We start from the raw sequence: 13,934 nt of genomic DNA, 5'->3' as shown, positions 1-13,934 counted from the left end.
GGCCTCGTTTCGCTTCGACGGCTTTCAGCCTCACCCTGCTTCATTCTACTACATAAATAAATCATTAACTCATCCATGAATATGATTTCTGCCTGAGTCCCGTCGGATTGCATTGGCTGTGGGGATGAAGACGACAACTCCCATGATTCCACACTCTGTCACGGCATCATCAAACTACGCCTTTGTTTCTTTGTTTGTTTTGAATACACGCCCTCTAGCTGTGAAAACTTACATATTGTGCCTTTAATGCACCACATATCTGTTTTGCAGAAGTAATTTTGCCTACTTGCTGGTACATACAGCATTCTTCCTCTTTTTTTCCCCTCAGTCAGATTAAGTATCTGTGCCTCTAGTCCCTGTCGTAATGGAGGCTCTTGCAAAGAAGAAGCTGACAGCTACCGATGTGACTGTCCCTACCATTTCACAGGGAAACACTGTGAAGTGGGTATGTGTTTAGTGTCAAGACAATTTTCTTGCAATATGTGGTTTTCTGGTGTGAATATAATTGTGTGGGAAATTTTGATGATGTTGTTTAAAGAGTCATATTAGTTTGATAAGCATAAAGGCCCTTTCATACCAAACATGTTACATGGGAAAATTTTGAATAGGAACAATGTATTTGTATTGAGTGATTCAAACCAGTTATACATTTGCCTGACAACAAAGCAGTGTTGTTGTTTTTTTGGTCGATGAATTTTTCTTCGTCCAACTATGAAATGTTCCAGAGTTTTGGATCAAGTGTCTAGTACCACTGCAGAAGCAATATCAGAGCATTAAGTAGTGCTAATGTGATGTTGCCAGTTTTTACAGTTTGTTGTTTGATGTTCTCATATATATATATTATTTTTATAGTTTTTTGTTTGATTTTCTCATATATATATATATATATATATATACATACAGTATATCTTATATATATATATATATATATATATATATAGTTCTCTTTGTAAAGCATTTTTACAACATGAAAACAAGATTTGTCAAGTGATTAAAATAATAGCAATTACTGTAGTTAAACAAAAGTACTATGATGTAGTACAGACTTGTATAAGAAAAAATGTGTAAAAGCCGGTTTCGCAAAATGATTGGTTTAATTTATACTTTTAGTAAAATGTACGTTCATGTTGCACCCTCTATTGTAGGGGCATGAATTTGCTTTTTCTTCAGCCTGGTGCATATTCCTTTGACTTTTGGTTTGGAATGTCTATTTGTCTGCGATTCGCTTAGCTTTTCGTGTTTTGTTTGCCATGAAAGGGCTTTAAGTGTGCAATGTTAAATTCTCAGCCAGCAGTGAGCACCCAGGGGATGTTACAGTTCTTAGTCACCCTTCCTCTCCTCTTTTCTGGTCAAATGGAAGAAGAGTGTAATCTACTTTTCTTCATGTTTGGAAAATGCCATTTCCGCACACACAGAGTTTCATAATACTGCACAAAGAAAAAATCTCTGGATTTTCATTATCAACTTTGTCCTACATTAGAGTTGTGCAACTGTTTGGCCTTGTGTAATGATCCAATTTGCTGGAGTTTTTTCAACAATTGGATTCCTCACATGTAGGAAAAACAAATTGCCCTGGCACATGCATGAAAAGCTGTTTCTCTTTCTCAGTGCTACTGTAATGATCAATGATTTCTCACACATGTTGACCTCGTTTTGACACGCACATGGCCATGCTTTCTTTCACAAATAAATATGCAAGTGCACACTATGTGCACACGTGTACACAGAACTGTACAACTGTTTTAAAATATCTAATGCTTTATGTTTAGGAAAGCCAGATCCTTGTGCCTCCAGTCCCTGTCTGAATGGGGGAACATGTTTCCACTACATTGGTAAATACAAATGTGAGTGCTCCCCATCCTTCATAGGAAGACACTGCGAGATCAACAGAGGATCCAATCCGGCATTAGAGGGTAATCAAACTCTGTTTTACCTCCGAAGTACACTGAGCACAACAGGAATCAGGAGCTCACACAGCTTTGCGGTAGTCAATATTCATTCATTTAGGTGTAACTGATATGCATGTTAGGAGGAGAAAAGCAGTCGTCAATCTTCATTCAGATGATGCCAGGACGAAGCAGCAGGTGCCAGTTCCTGCAGTAAAGCTGGGTTGTGTGTCACCTCCCCAGAGGTGAAGCTGCATAAAGTCCTCAGCGCATTTGATACTCTCTCCCTGAACAGAGGTTATAACTCTGCTGTTACAGGCCTCCGTGTTACTGTTGATTCTACAAGGTTTTCCACAAGGTGCGGTTAAATTTGTGTCCTGCTGTTCCATGATAGGATGAAATACCATCACCTAAAACATTTCACAAAAAGGATGCTTTTACAGCTTCTCTCTATTTATGAATCTGCTCGTGGCTGTAAATGTGGCCATGTGTATTAAGTAAATTGAAACTGGTTGGTTCTTTATGTTTTCAGGAAAAGCAGTAAGCATCTACAAGAGACACAGGAAAACAGACCAAGAAGGCAAGAGTTTCCTATTGCTGACACATCTGTAAAAATATGAATACAATAATAATAATAAAAAAGATTTTTTTTTTTTTTTTTTTTAGAAAGAAACAAATATCTGTTGCTGCCACTGCTCATTTTGTTTTAGAGTGTTTCTGACATTCTTTTTTGCAGTGTAGGGCTTTGTCACTGCGTTTGCACTTTAAGTGTTCTAATTAAATTAAATGAAATTCTTCAGCCTTAGTTGGATGAATTTTTTTCTCTCGGTTAGAATTGTTTGTGTGTTTCTGTGTATTTTGTTTGTTTTTTAAATAGCAAATAGCTTATACATTTATTTTAGTATCTAATATCAAAGTAACATTCATAAATATGATGTCATAATTTATCAGAAATAAGTCTTAAAATTGTTTAACAAACCTGACTCATTGCCAACAGTCTGTTTGTTTATATTATTTGTCATAACTATTATAATTATTTCTAACAAGCCTGAGTCATTGTAAACTATATAAAACAACACTGGCATATTGAAAATTACTTTCATGCACACCGTTTGTGCACACTGCAGGTCTGGACTGTGGCTCCCCTGTGAAAGTCAAGCACGCAGAGGTGCAGTATTCCTCCACTACTCCAGGCTCCATGGCTTCGTATGTATGCCACCCAGGCTACACTCCCCTTCCGAGGGCCACCCAGAGCATCTGCAGCAGCCAGGGGTCCTGGAGCCAGCCTCCAGTCTGTGAAGGTTAGTGGAGATTCAAAACCCTTGTTGTTCAAAGTTTACCCAAGACAGTCCTGCCCTGAAACCAACATTCCAAAATGGTCGGTTGGTTTGGAATGCTGGGAAGAAGAGCTGATGAGCCTACAAAATGTCAAACGAGTAGAAACACTCTAAAACAAATTGTAGTTTGAAACCAACATAAAGTTTGTATAGCCTGTCAGGGTGCTAACAGAAAGTAGTCAGGCCTTGGTATACAGTTCAGAATTTTTAAACACAAAACAATTCTGCGGTCTCTCTGTAGGACATAAAGCATGATGCTGCTCTGGCAACATGAGCTACTACATCATTTGTATCACATGAAATAAACAGGCCAAGTACACAGTGAGACAAGGACCTGGATTTCTATTCATCTTGAGAACTGTTGTTAATGGACTTGCATGAATCTTGATTCATACACCAAACCATCAGGCTCTACAATAAGCGCTTCCTGATCAACAACATGCAGTATTATGCCTTGAACACAAAATGTGTCTATTTATGTAGCGTGTGTGCTGTGTGTGCTTCAGGTTTTGTTTATGTGTGTGTGTGTGTTTTCAGGTTTTGTTAAATGCTTCCCTGGTCCATAAACCTGATGGAGTCTGCAAGACACCTACTAGGTCGGCTTGGAAAAAGGCCGTACACTCAGTCTCCATGTAACCTGAATGGGGAAAAACTGCAGTGGCCAGATGTGCAAATCTGATGTTATTCACACAGACTCGAGGCTGTAATTGCTGCCAAAGGTGCATCTGCTAAACTCAAACACTTGAATACTTGTGCAAAACATTAGTTTGTGTGTAATAACTGTAATAACCAATCTGTAAAAAAAAAAAAAAATGTCTGTCAAATTTGTCTGTTGATCAGTGTCAAAAAAATCCCAGTTAAACTGTCTGTGACACTGTAAAACATCAAAATTGTGTTTGTTGAGCCTTGATTCCCAACTCATTTTCCAGCTTGTATCTGCAACTGTTTTTGTCATTCTGCATAATCTGCTTTCCCCTTTATTCTGACTTACAGTACATCTGATTTGATACACAAAACACGTCACACCTACTTTATCTCCTACAAACAGCCCACCTCTCAGAATGAAGGATTTTCCATCTTATGATACAGATGTGTGTTTGTTCTGCAGAACAGGATGGATGTGAGCCAAATCCTTGCTTGAATGGAGGTGTATGCCGAGGCTACAGGAGAAACCACCTGTGTGTGTGTAAAGAAGGTTATGTTGGAGACCGCTGTCAGACATGTATGTTAACCATTATTAAATATTACTCCTGAAAAAGTGCACAATACATCACAAATAAACAAGAAGTATTACAACTACAGTTGACGTTGTTGCTAAAACTGAATTACTTGTTTTTATATTGTTTGTCTATTTTTTTTAAGATTACCTGGTGTTGCTATACTTAAAAAAAAAAAAATAATAATAATAATAATAATAGACCTGGTGAAGCTATTTGGTCAGGCCCTCCTACGTGCAGAAGCATTTGAAACTATGGGGGAAAAAAGTTGCCTCTGACAAAAATAAGTCTGCCTTCTGCTATGTTAAACTGATCTGAATTCATCAAAATCCTCACAAACGTAAAATATTTTTCTTGATGTGAATACAATTAAAATTGTCAGTGAAATCTGTGTACCCTTCCACTTTCTGGAAGTCTGAGGTCGTTATATTAGTTCTGTACCTGTCAGATATGCAAGGTCTCATCTGGTCCTCTGTTGCCGTCTAGTGGAGAACCCGTGTGTCCTGCAGCCGTGCGGAAACCGAGGCGTCTGTTGGAGTGATAGAAGGGGGAACTACAGCTGCGCCTGCAGGGTGGGCCACACAGGGAGAGACTGTGAGAGAGGTCAGCTCCTGATCTTCCATTATTCAAAATCAACCCATATCCATTCATTTTATTTAAGTGTAGACTATTTAGAAAGTAACTAGAATGGAATTCAGAGTTTGTGTGTTTTTACTTGCAAAGTGATTTGTTAAATTGCTTCCAGGGAAGTTATTAATTATTCAGAGACATGGGAAGTTTGTTACTTGTTACAAACTTAAAATATATGCATTCTTTGGTCTGTATTTGGTATGTATGTATTGTGTTCATAACAAATGAAATTTCCTTTCATAGTTTAGAGAAATGGTTTTCATCCTTTTTAATTCCAAGCATTAATTCCCCATTGTCCACAAGAATAATTGAAGAGCCCCCATGTAGGCTAATAGGTTTCCACATATTACATTAAGTAACTAAAATAATTAATTTTAAAAATTTCATAATTACAAAAGTTTTAATAGCTGAATGTTCTTCAGGGATCCCACTTATTTAACCAATGAATTTACATGATGTTTCCAGTTGTTTATGATTCATTGTTTGAGTGATTTATTTATTTTACTCACAATTTCTACTCGATAAAATATTTTATAGCTGTGCATAGCTAGAAAAATGTAAATGCTTTCATAAAATCTTAAAACACCATGGGTAAAATAACTTTTAAAATTAAGCTACCTCATACTTCAAAGAAAAAAAAATCCTGTTGAGGGGGTGAATTAAAATAAGAAATATGTTTATTTTAGTTGTTTTAACTAACATAAATGCTTGTTTTTATTTTAAATCATTTTAAGACATCTTGGGGCCACATTGGAAGTTTGCTGAGGTCCCCTAGCGGGCCGCAGCCCACTAGTTAAGAATCACTGGTTTAGAGGGTAATTGAGTTATTTATAGCTAATACTTTCACTGTTCCCAGACCTGTTGCCTCCATCTGGCCTGCATGTGTTGCGGGTAGAAGAAAATGAAGTTGAGTTACGATGGGATCAGTCAGATGCCACTCAGAATTTAATCAGCGGCTTTGCAGTTGCCTTTGCTCCTATTGGTCGTGGACCGAGGAAGACAGACTACTTGGAAAAGCAGCATTCTACCTATGTACTACAGGGCCTGAACCCCGGACAGCTTTACAACATCTCCACCTTCTCCGTCAAACGCAACACCAACAGCAATGACATAAGCCAGCCAGCTTTCGCTCTCATCCGCACTAGTGAGAGCTCCCAATTTTTTTTCTGTACCTACATGGTGATTATGTCATATCCTGTTTCCTTAGCACAGTGTGTTTATTTGTTTTGGTCCTTATTATTTTTCTAAATTTGTACACAATAATAGTGCTAAACTAACATGTACATGTAGAGTATTCACTCACATACTCTTCTCCTGCTCTGTCTCAGGGCCACATAAGGTGGAACAGCTGGAGGTAGTGAATGTGTCGTCCTCTCAGGTTTGGCTGCGGTGGCTGGTGCATGTTGGCCACCATGCTGCGGTCAGTCAGGTCCGGGTGTCCCTGGTGCCTGCAGATGGTAGTGGACCTCGCACAGCTGTGCTCAATAGCAGCGTCACAGAGTACACATTTAGGTCAGTCATGACACCGAACAAGGTCAGCGCATACACGCAGAAAAAGAAAACACAAGTCTGCATAGTCTTAAGAGAATGATCTTGTAATTTGCCCATCTAGTCTAGGCTTCAAGTGCAGTCAGAAATGTCATATTCACAAGTTCATATTCACATAATTATAAATAACCGTGCAGCCAAATAATGTGTCATAATAATGAATCTCTGGACCTAAAAGTAGGAGTTTCCGAAAGTGCACTTGAAGGCAGCATGTGTAAAGTGGCTACCAACACATTATAACACATGAAAATGTGAATCTTTAAACATTTGCACAATGGGTGACAATCTTCTGTCTTGTAAGAACGTTTGCCTGCAATACACGTATTAGCCATTAGATGGCCACAATAACGTCTAATGCTTATCTGTATTTTTCGGGGCAGAATAATAGTAAAGAAATGCACAGCTCAAAATAATTTAAATATACTCTTTAAAAAGTGTTCACGAAATGTGAGTACATGATGACAGAATTTTTGGTTGAACTTAACTAGACAACATTTAATGAGCTTGTAATTACTTACCACAGAACGGAATAAAACTATCATCAGTTCCACTCTTACGTTAACGTGGAAGAGTGGTGTTTTCTTTAAAAAAAAAATAAAATAAAAATAAATAAATAAATAACAGTTAAATTTATTCCTTTCTTGGTGCGAGTCGGTTCTGCAGTGATAACATTTTAATTGTGCCAGAGCAGCATGTCAGTTTTGGCGGCAGTTTGAAAAAAAAACACAAAAAAAAACAATCACCTTTTCTATTTTGTAAATGCATGTGAGAGCTCCTCTGTGAACGATTCATCCATGTATCATTTTTAAAGTTTAAAGATTTAAAGAATAATAGTATTATGAATAGGCAAATTATTAACATTTAGTAGGCCTATTTAACATATTGGTTCAATGTGAAATGTTGACAACGTTCTTTTCATAAGTTCAGCTTTAATGAAATAGTTTGCCCGAAAATGAAAATTCTCATCATCTAGCCTACCTGGCTGTGACAAATAAGATAAATATTTTTATTTTTATTCTTCTCTTTTTTAGGTACATAACCCTAAATGATGTAAGAAAAAAATATAATGCAGGGTTTTTTTTTTTGTTTTTTTTTACCAAAACCGATATTAAAGTTTTCTTTTAGCCAAAAAACACAACCAAAAATAAAGTTTCAGTAATTAAATATGTGTAATTGAACTCTTCAGGGTGCCATGTTCTCAGGTGATACAGACCTTAGTCAGGTTAGACACCATATTGAATTTAGCGTGGATCAAAAACAAGGCTATAAGGAATAGACAGTCTTTGCAATGGCACTTCAATCCCTCACAGCCTCATTTTCATTCCTGTCAAAATTAAATAGGGCGCTACTCTTGACTAAGGTCTATTAAACCAATCATAGTAAATTTCTTTTGCAACCAGCCGCCTCTTGAGATTTCAGGCGAAGTAATTTTACATAGGCTAACATCATTTTTGGTCATGACGAAGTGTGTACACCCTGCTGACATGTTTACCTGTTGTAGTTTATACACGTGTGTGCACGTCACTATTTAAGCCAATGATTTCAACCTTCCAAAATAAATTCTGAATTAGAATTTTTGATGTTTCTCATTTCTGAAATTTTGGTGCATCACTACATACGATTATACATATTGATACAATATTCTGAGATCACATAAAGGTTTAAAATATGCAAATGAAAAACACATATTTTACTGATTAGTTGTGTGTAACCCACAGCACATTGCTCCCAGGTCAGATGTACACAGTAGATGTAGTCACGCAGAGTGGTTTGCGCCCTGAAGACCTACCATCAACTAGCAAATCTGCTGGGCCACTGCACTTCTGGACCAGTGAGTATCTCTTCAGCTCTGAGTTACGAACACATGCACCTCTGTAGTAAGTAACAGCACATTATATTGTTCTCTCCATCAGGACCGCTTCCACCTCAGAACCTTTCACTCTCCCACATCACCACCACCTCTGCTCGGGTCACATGGGACCATCATCCTCGGAGTCTTCCAGATGGTTTTGTGGTCAATATTACTCAAGGCCTGAGCACCCGTAGCCGCTACCTACCTGATGGAAGTTTAGGGACTTATACACTACGAGACCTCAATCCAGGACAGCATTACCGTCTTGCCCTCACTGCTGTACGCAAAATGGGCCAGGACAACATTCAGAGCATCCCTCAACACCTAGCCTTCACCACACGTGAGTCGCCGATATTTAAGATGACTGCTTGTCTGCAGATTGTCAAGATGTCTTTGTCATTGTGACACGTCTGTGTATCCTGTATTGCACAGTACCAGTTCCAAAGGGCCAAAGCAGCGGTGACAGACTTAAGGGAGGACAGGACTACCAGACAGGACAGACCTTGACACAAGTTCAAGATGGAGGCACAGATGACCACACAGAACTCCTTGAAGAGCCCCAAAGGTATAGTACTGTATAAATGCAACAATGCAATTATAGATGCTATGCTGGGAAGACATGCGTAGAATAATGAGTTCTGTGTGTTTGTTTTCTCTTTCAGATATACAGAGCTTATTGACAGAAGAGGGAGAATTACAGCTAAATTTACCAACCTTCCACATAAAACCATCAGACACCACACAAGTCAGTAATTATTTCATATATAATGGTAATGCATTATGAATTTTAAGTTATGTTTTAAATCATTTTAGATGAACAAATCGGTAAAAATAAATGTGTGTTTTATTCAAAAAGTTTTTAAAGTGGGAAACCACTTTAGGGTTGTCAAAGCTAACATTTTAACTGAGGATAATAAACAATAATTTTTAGAACATTTGCCACATTTTATATTATAAATATTATTATTATTCATTCTCCTAAAGACAGAAATCAATTAGATTAATTGTGATTATTTTCATTAGTTTTAAAGGTGACATATCATGAAAATCTGACTTTTCCAGGTTTTAAGTGCTATAATCAGGTGCATCTACCAACCAAGGAAACGTGAAAAAGATTAACCCAGTAACTTTGTTTTGGGAAGCCTTTTTCTGCAAGCGTCTGAGAAAACGAGCGCGTCTGATTTCGCTCCCTTGGTGACGTTGCAAAGGGATCTCATTATAATATTACCGCCCCTTAATCTGTAAATTTACACCCACGGCGCCATTATTGTGTTTTCGCAAGTGACAACGGTGTACCAGCTCTAATGCCATGGCGAAAGTTTGAGTAAAGCATGCTAACTGTTCTGCCTTTGGCTGCACAGACGAGCACAGGACACTATTTAGAGTCCCAGCCTCAGAGGAGACAAGAGAGCAGTGGATTTATTGATTTATTTAATGTATATTGCTGCTGATACACAGATCTAAAATAAACATGCGAAACATGTTTACCTTCACAGACATAACCGACTGTTTTTGTAACGTATGTGTGTTTTTAACCTAAACTTGTGTGTGAATGAGAACTTAGTTTAGTACTCACATGCTGTGACAGCCGCTTTCTGTCCGTGTGCTTCGGATGTGTGCTCTCAGAAAACGTATATCAGAAGTTAAACTCATATGGTTTAAAACTCATGATTTCAGCGTGATAAACATGATAATCAGAACCATAACAGATTTTTTTAGGAGGTCCGAGCTGTAATGGCGCAGCTCTATTCTGGAAAAAGGGGTGGGGAGCAGCAGTCATTTGCATTTAAAGAGACCGGCCCAAAAACAGCGTGTTTCTGCTTCCTCTCAAAATAGACATTTTCAAAATGATATAATAAATTATCTGTGGAGTATTTTGAGCTGAAACTTCACAGACACATTCTGGGGACACCAGAGACTTATATTACATATTGTAAAAAGGGGCATAATATGTCTCCTTTAATGTTACTGAATGTGTGTATAGGATACACTGTTAACCTTACAAAGTAATTATTTTTCAGAAAATATTTTAATAATTTGATGTGGTTTTAGTAGCCTACAATGTACTTCAAAATGAAAGTCAATAAGCAGCTTAAAGCAACATAATATGGTATTAACAGTATTATGCTTAACATTTTTTATAAAGCGTAAATGGGTCACTATATATGAGAATACTGTATAAAACGGTCTTGATATTTTATGAAGGGGTCCCTTGCATAAACAATTTTAAAACCTTTAAATTTAGTTTTTATTTAACTTGATTTTTAAATTTCTGCCATTGTCTCTTTTAAACAGAGCCTGACCCTCCAATCAAATTAGAAAGGATGGAAGAAACCACCAATAAGATTAGTCTAGCTCTGGAAATTCCTGAAGAAGCGACAACGAGTAAATCTGGTAGGTGATCTTTCAATAAAACTCCATAAAGTTCGTTATTAGACAAGTGAAAATTGTTGATTAACTTTAGACAGGGAGTTCGTGGTTCTTAAAACAGGAGAATGTTTTAACAGTTGGTGGTATTCAAACTCTCTAATTGGTCCCAGCTGAGAGAGAGACTGTGGCAAAATACCACTGCGTGTATTCTGAATAGTCTTCAGCATGACAGTCACCATAAACAAACCACATCTATCAGCAATCTGTTATGGTTTCAGCCCCCCCCAAAAACGTCACTTATGGCTGTTTAAAAAAATCATATTTATGTGCATGTGATTTTGATTGTGTATTTGAAAGAGCAGCTAAATAAACCCATGAAAAAGCTGCAAGCTCGCCAATGTTTAAACTCATCATGTAGCAAAGCATTGTGTTTATGTGTTTGTATCCAAAAATTGCATTACATTTCAGAGTCATCCCAAGATTGCAGAACTCAGCCCTGCCAGAATGGTGGAACATGTGCACAGATCAACGAATCGTTCAGCTGCAACTGTGCCGCTGGTTTCAAGGGCAGACAGTGTGAGCTATGTTAGTATAACCACTTCTGTTCATTCACAAGCATACAAACACACACCAATGAATCCCTAATAAATGCCGAACTGAAGAATTTAACTTGAGTTTATTTATTATTATTTTAGTTTATTATTATCCCACCACCTAGACTCCAGAATCTGTATTTCACCAAAGTCATTTTAAAAGCATCAGACTGAAAAAAAGCTAATTTTATATCATTTCACAAAATGAAAAATAATACAATATTTAGTAGCTTTGCCTGTAATAAGATCTTTAGTCAATTCTAGCTTTTGTGTATTTTCTTTCTCTGCCCTGTTGTATACAGATTGTCAGCGAGTACCTCACCCATGTACTCGCCTTTACTCCGAAACAAAGAGTGTGCCTGTGTGGGAGGATGGTGTCTGCCATTATTTGTAAGTGTCTGCTGTCTGGACATGTCTATTGTCCTGTTTGGGTCCAGTCTAATCCAATAGTTGTATCTCTTTTTGCTGAGTACCTATTTTCACCCTCAGGTACAAAAGGACATATAAAGTTCAGCAGGATGTTTGTTTTAGAGAGATATGTGAGCCTTTGCTGCCTAAGAAAGTACTGCCCAAGACTCCAAGTACGTATAATGTATAAAACATTATACACAGTTTTTCCTGGTTCCATTGTAAAGTAGACGTAAACATGTGGTGGAAAGTGACTTTGTTAATATGCACAATTTAAATCATGGCATGGAGCTGATAGATGGCAGTATTAATGCTGTGTATATGAATTAAACAACCTTTTTTTCCCTCTCTCTCATCAGACAGAAGAACTCAAAAACAACAACAATAGTGGCGAGTATATTTTATATCTCTGATAGAAGTGGACAAAAACATATCGTCACATACTGAATGTGTTTTTTTTTTCTGTTTTAGGAGACTGAATCAATGACAGCTTTGGGGAGTAATTGCTTCTCTTAGTCTTAGTTTAAATGAGGATGCATTACCATCATTGTTGACCCTTTTTTTTGCATCACTGGTCACCTTTTATTGGCTACATTGTCCTATGGATGTATATTTGTTCATTTACAACTCCAGATCTGTAGATGAGCTTGACCATATGATTTAGGATTTATCTGCATCAAATAGCATACCTCAAATGTAAATATTATGTGATATTGACATGTAGTGGTCGTCAAGTCCCTCAGGGAATTTTTTTGAATTGTTGCCTGTTCAGTCTCCAAAACCTACAAGTATTCAAACCTGGTTCTCTCCTACAGCAAGATCACACAAAATACTGGAAAAAATGTCATACCATTGTTTCTGTTTGTGTTACAGAAAACTGTCTGCTAACTACCATGTAAATAGTGTTTATAGTCTGTTTTTGTAGTTGAGTATTTTAATAATAAAAATGTTAAAACTTCATGGTCTCTTCATTTTTTCAGGAAAAATAAAGCTTCGGTGGGAGGGGGTAATATGAAACATGTATAGAAATATGTAAGGATTTTTAACTGATAAACCTTATTGGTGGGCATTCTTATCCAGAAAACAGATTTTGAGTTTTAGGACAAACAACCGATGAGGCTATGCTAGACCCTAAATTACCACAAGGTGTCGCTATTTTGTAAAATAAATAAAATGCTAAGAATCTTCCTTTTATCAAGCAAAATTTCCTGAGACTGTTTGTCTGGCTTTGTGCAATATGTAGTTATGGATCTTGCCCACTAAACTGCAAGTCTACAGTCCCAGGTAAGTGGTGACACAGAAAGTAGATGGCTACGGATATCAATTTCCTGCTCTAACTTCATTGTGCCTATTAAGAAAGCACTTAAACCAAGGATTGGACTGCAGTTAGTGCATTTATGCCATTAGATTAGATTGGATTCAGCTTTATTGTAATTGTGCAAAGTATAACTACAAAGCCAATGAAATTATACCTTTTCAAAAGGTGCACTTTTGTAACGTTTAAGTACTAATATTTGCATATGTGCAAGTACCAATAGGGACCCTTTAGGTACAAATGTGTAGCTTTTTTTTTACTGCCCCAAGTGACAGCTTTTGAACCTTTTTTTCTGCAGAAATGCAAATAGCAATATGTCTATAGATATATTTATATACAAAATACTATCATGTTCTCTAAAAAAGTGCATAAGTATAAGTTTGAGAAAGCAGAGACCAGCTCAGTGCAAGAGACAAGGTGTCCAAAGATAACTAAATCTTAGAAATTATAACTGGGATAAAGTCTATAATGAGCTTTATGATGGTTTCTTTGCATATTACAAACAACTATTTGCAATTTAAGGAAACAAACTGATACAAAGGTTCTTGTACATCCATCAAAGATTTATCAAATATTCATTCTTAGTGATATCATTAGAGACATATAGTCATAAAATAAAAATCAACCTTAATAATTAAAGTTTTTAATGTGATATTATTATTAATTTCAGATATATTATGTCTGAGATGATATCTTCAGTCTTTTTCAGGTCACAGATCCCTCATTGTATATTCAATAAGAACTATTTTAATATAGACTTCATTACATACATTTTTAT

The 13,934-nt window shown here is 36.9% G+C and overlaps 1 protein-coding gene across 1 annotated transcript in view; it reads left to right on the top strand.

Annotated features, from left to right (window-relative positions):
• LOC107752653 (sushi, nidogen and EGF-like domain-containing protein 1) overlaps positions 1-12,740 on the top strand; it is a 28,097-nt gene extending 15,357 nt beyond the window's left edge. Inside the window, exons 13-28 of the mRNA XM_016568684.1 lie at positions 329-445; positions 1,770-1,913; positions 3,014-3,187; positions 4,332-4,445; positions 4,927-5,043; positions 5,927-6,214; positions 6,399-6,582; positions 8,337-8,449; positions 8,532-8,810; positions 8,903-9,035; positions 9,133-9,215; positions 10,766-10,864; positions 11,309-11,425; positions 11,736-11,823; positions 11,923-12,014; positions 12,201-12,740. Of these exons, the coding sequence (XP_016424170.1) occupies positions 329-445; positions 1,770-1,913; positions 3,014-3,187; positions 4,332-4,445; positions 4,927-5,043; positions 5,927-6,214; positions 6,399-6,582; positions 8,337-8,449; positions 8,532-8,810; positions 8,903-9,035; positions 9,133-9,215; positions 10,766-10,864; positions 11,309-11,425; positions 11,736-11,823; positions 11,923-12,014; positions 12,201-12,229 (2,171 nt within the window). The 3' untranslated portion in view covers positions 12,230-12,740. The remainder of the gene's footprint in view (positions 1-328; positions 446-1,769; positions 1,914-3,013; positions 3,188-4,331; positions 4,446-4,926; positions 5,044-5,926; positions 6,215-6,398; positions 6,583-8,336; positions 8,450-8,531; positions 8,811-8,902; positions 9,036-9,132; positions 9,216-10,765; positions 10,865-11,308; positions 11,426-11,735; positions 11,824-11,922; positions 12,015-12,200) is intronic.
• Positions 12,741-13,934: the final 1,194 nt, after the last annotated feature.

Source organism: Sinocyclocheilus rhinocerous, unplaced genomic scaffold, assembly GCF_001515625.1.
Source record: "Sinocyclocheilus rhinocerous isolate Xijiao unplaced genomic scaffold, SAMN03320098_v1.1 scaffold1733, whole genome shotgun sequence".
Taxonomy (NCBI): domain Eukaryota; kingdom Metazoa; phylum Chordata; class Actinopteri; order Cypriniformes; family Cyprinidae; genus Sinocyclocheilus; species Sinocyclocheilus rhinocerous.
This window is presented reverse-complemented; position numbering and strand designations above follow the sequence as displayed.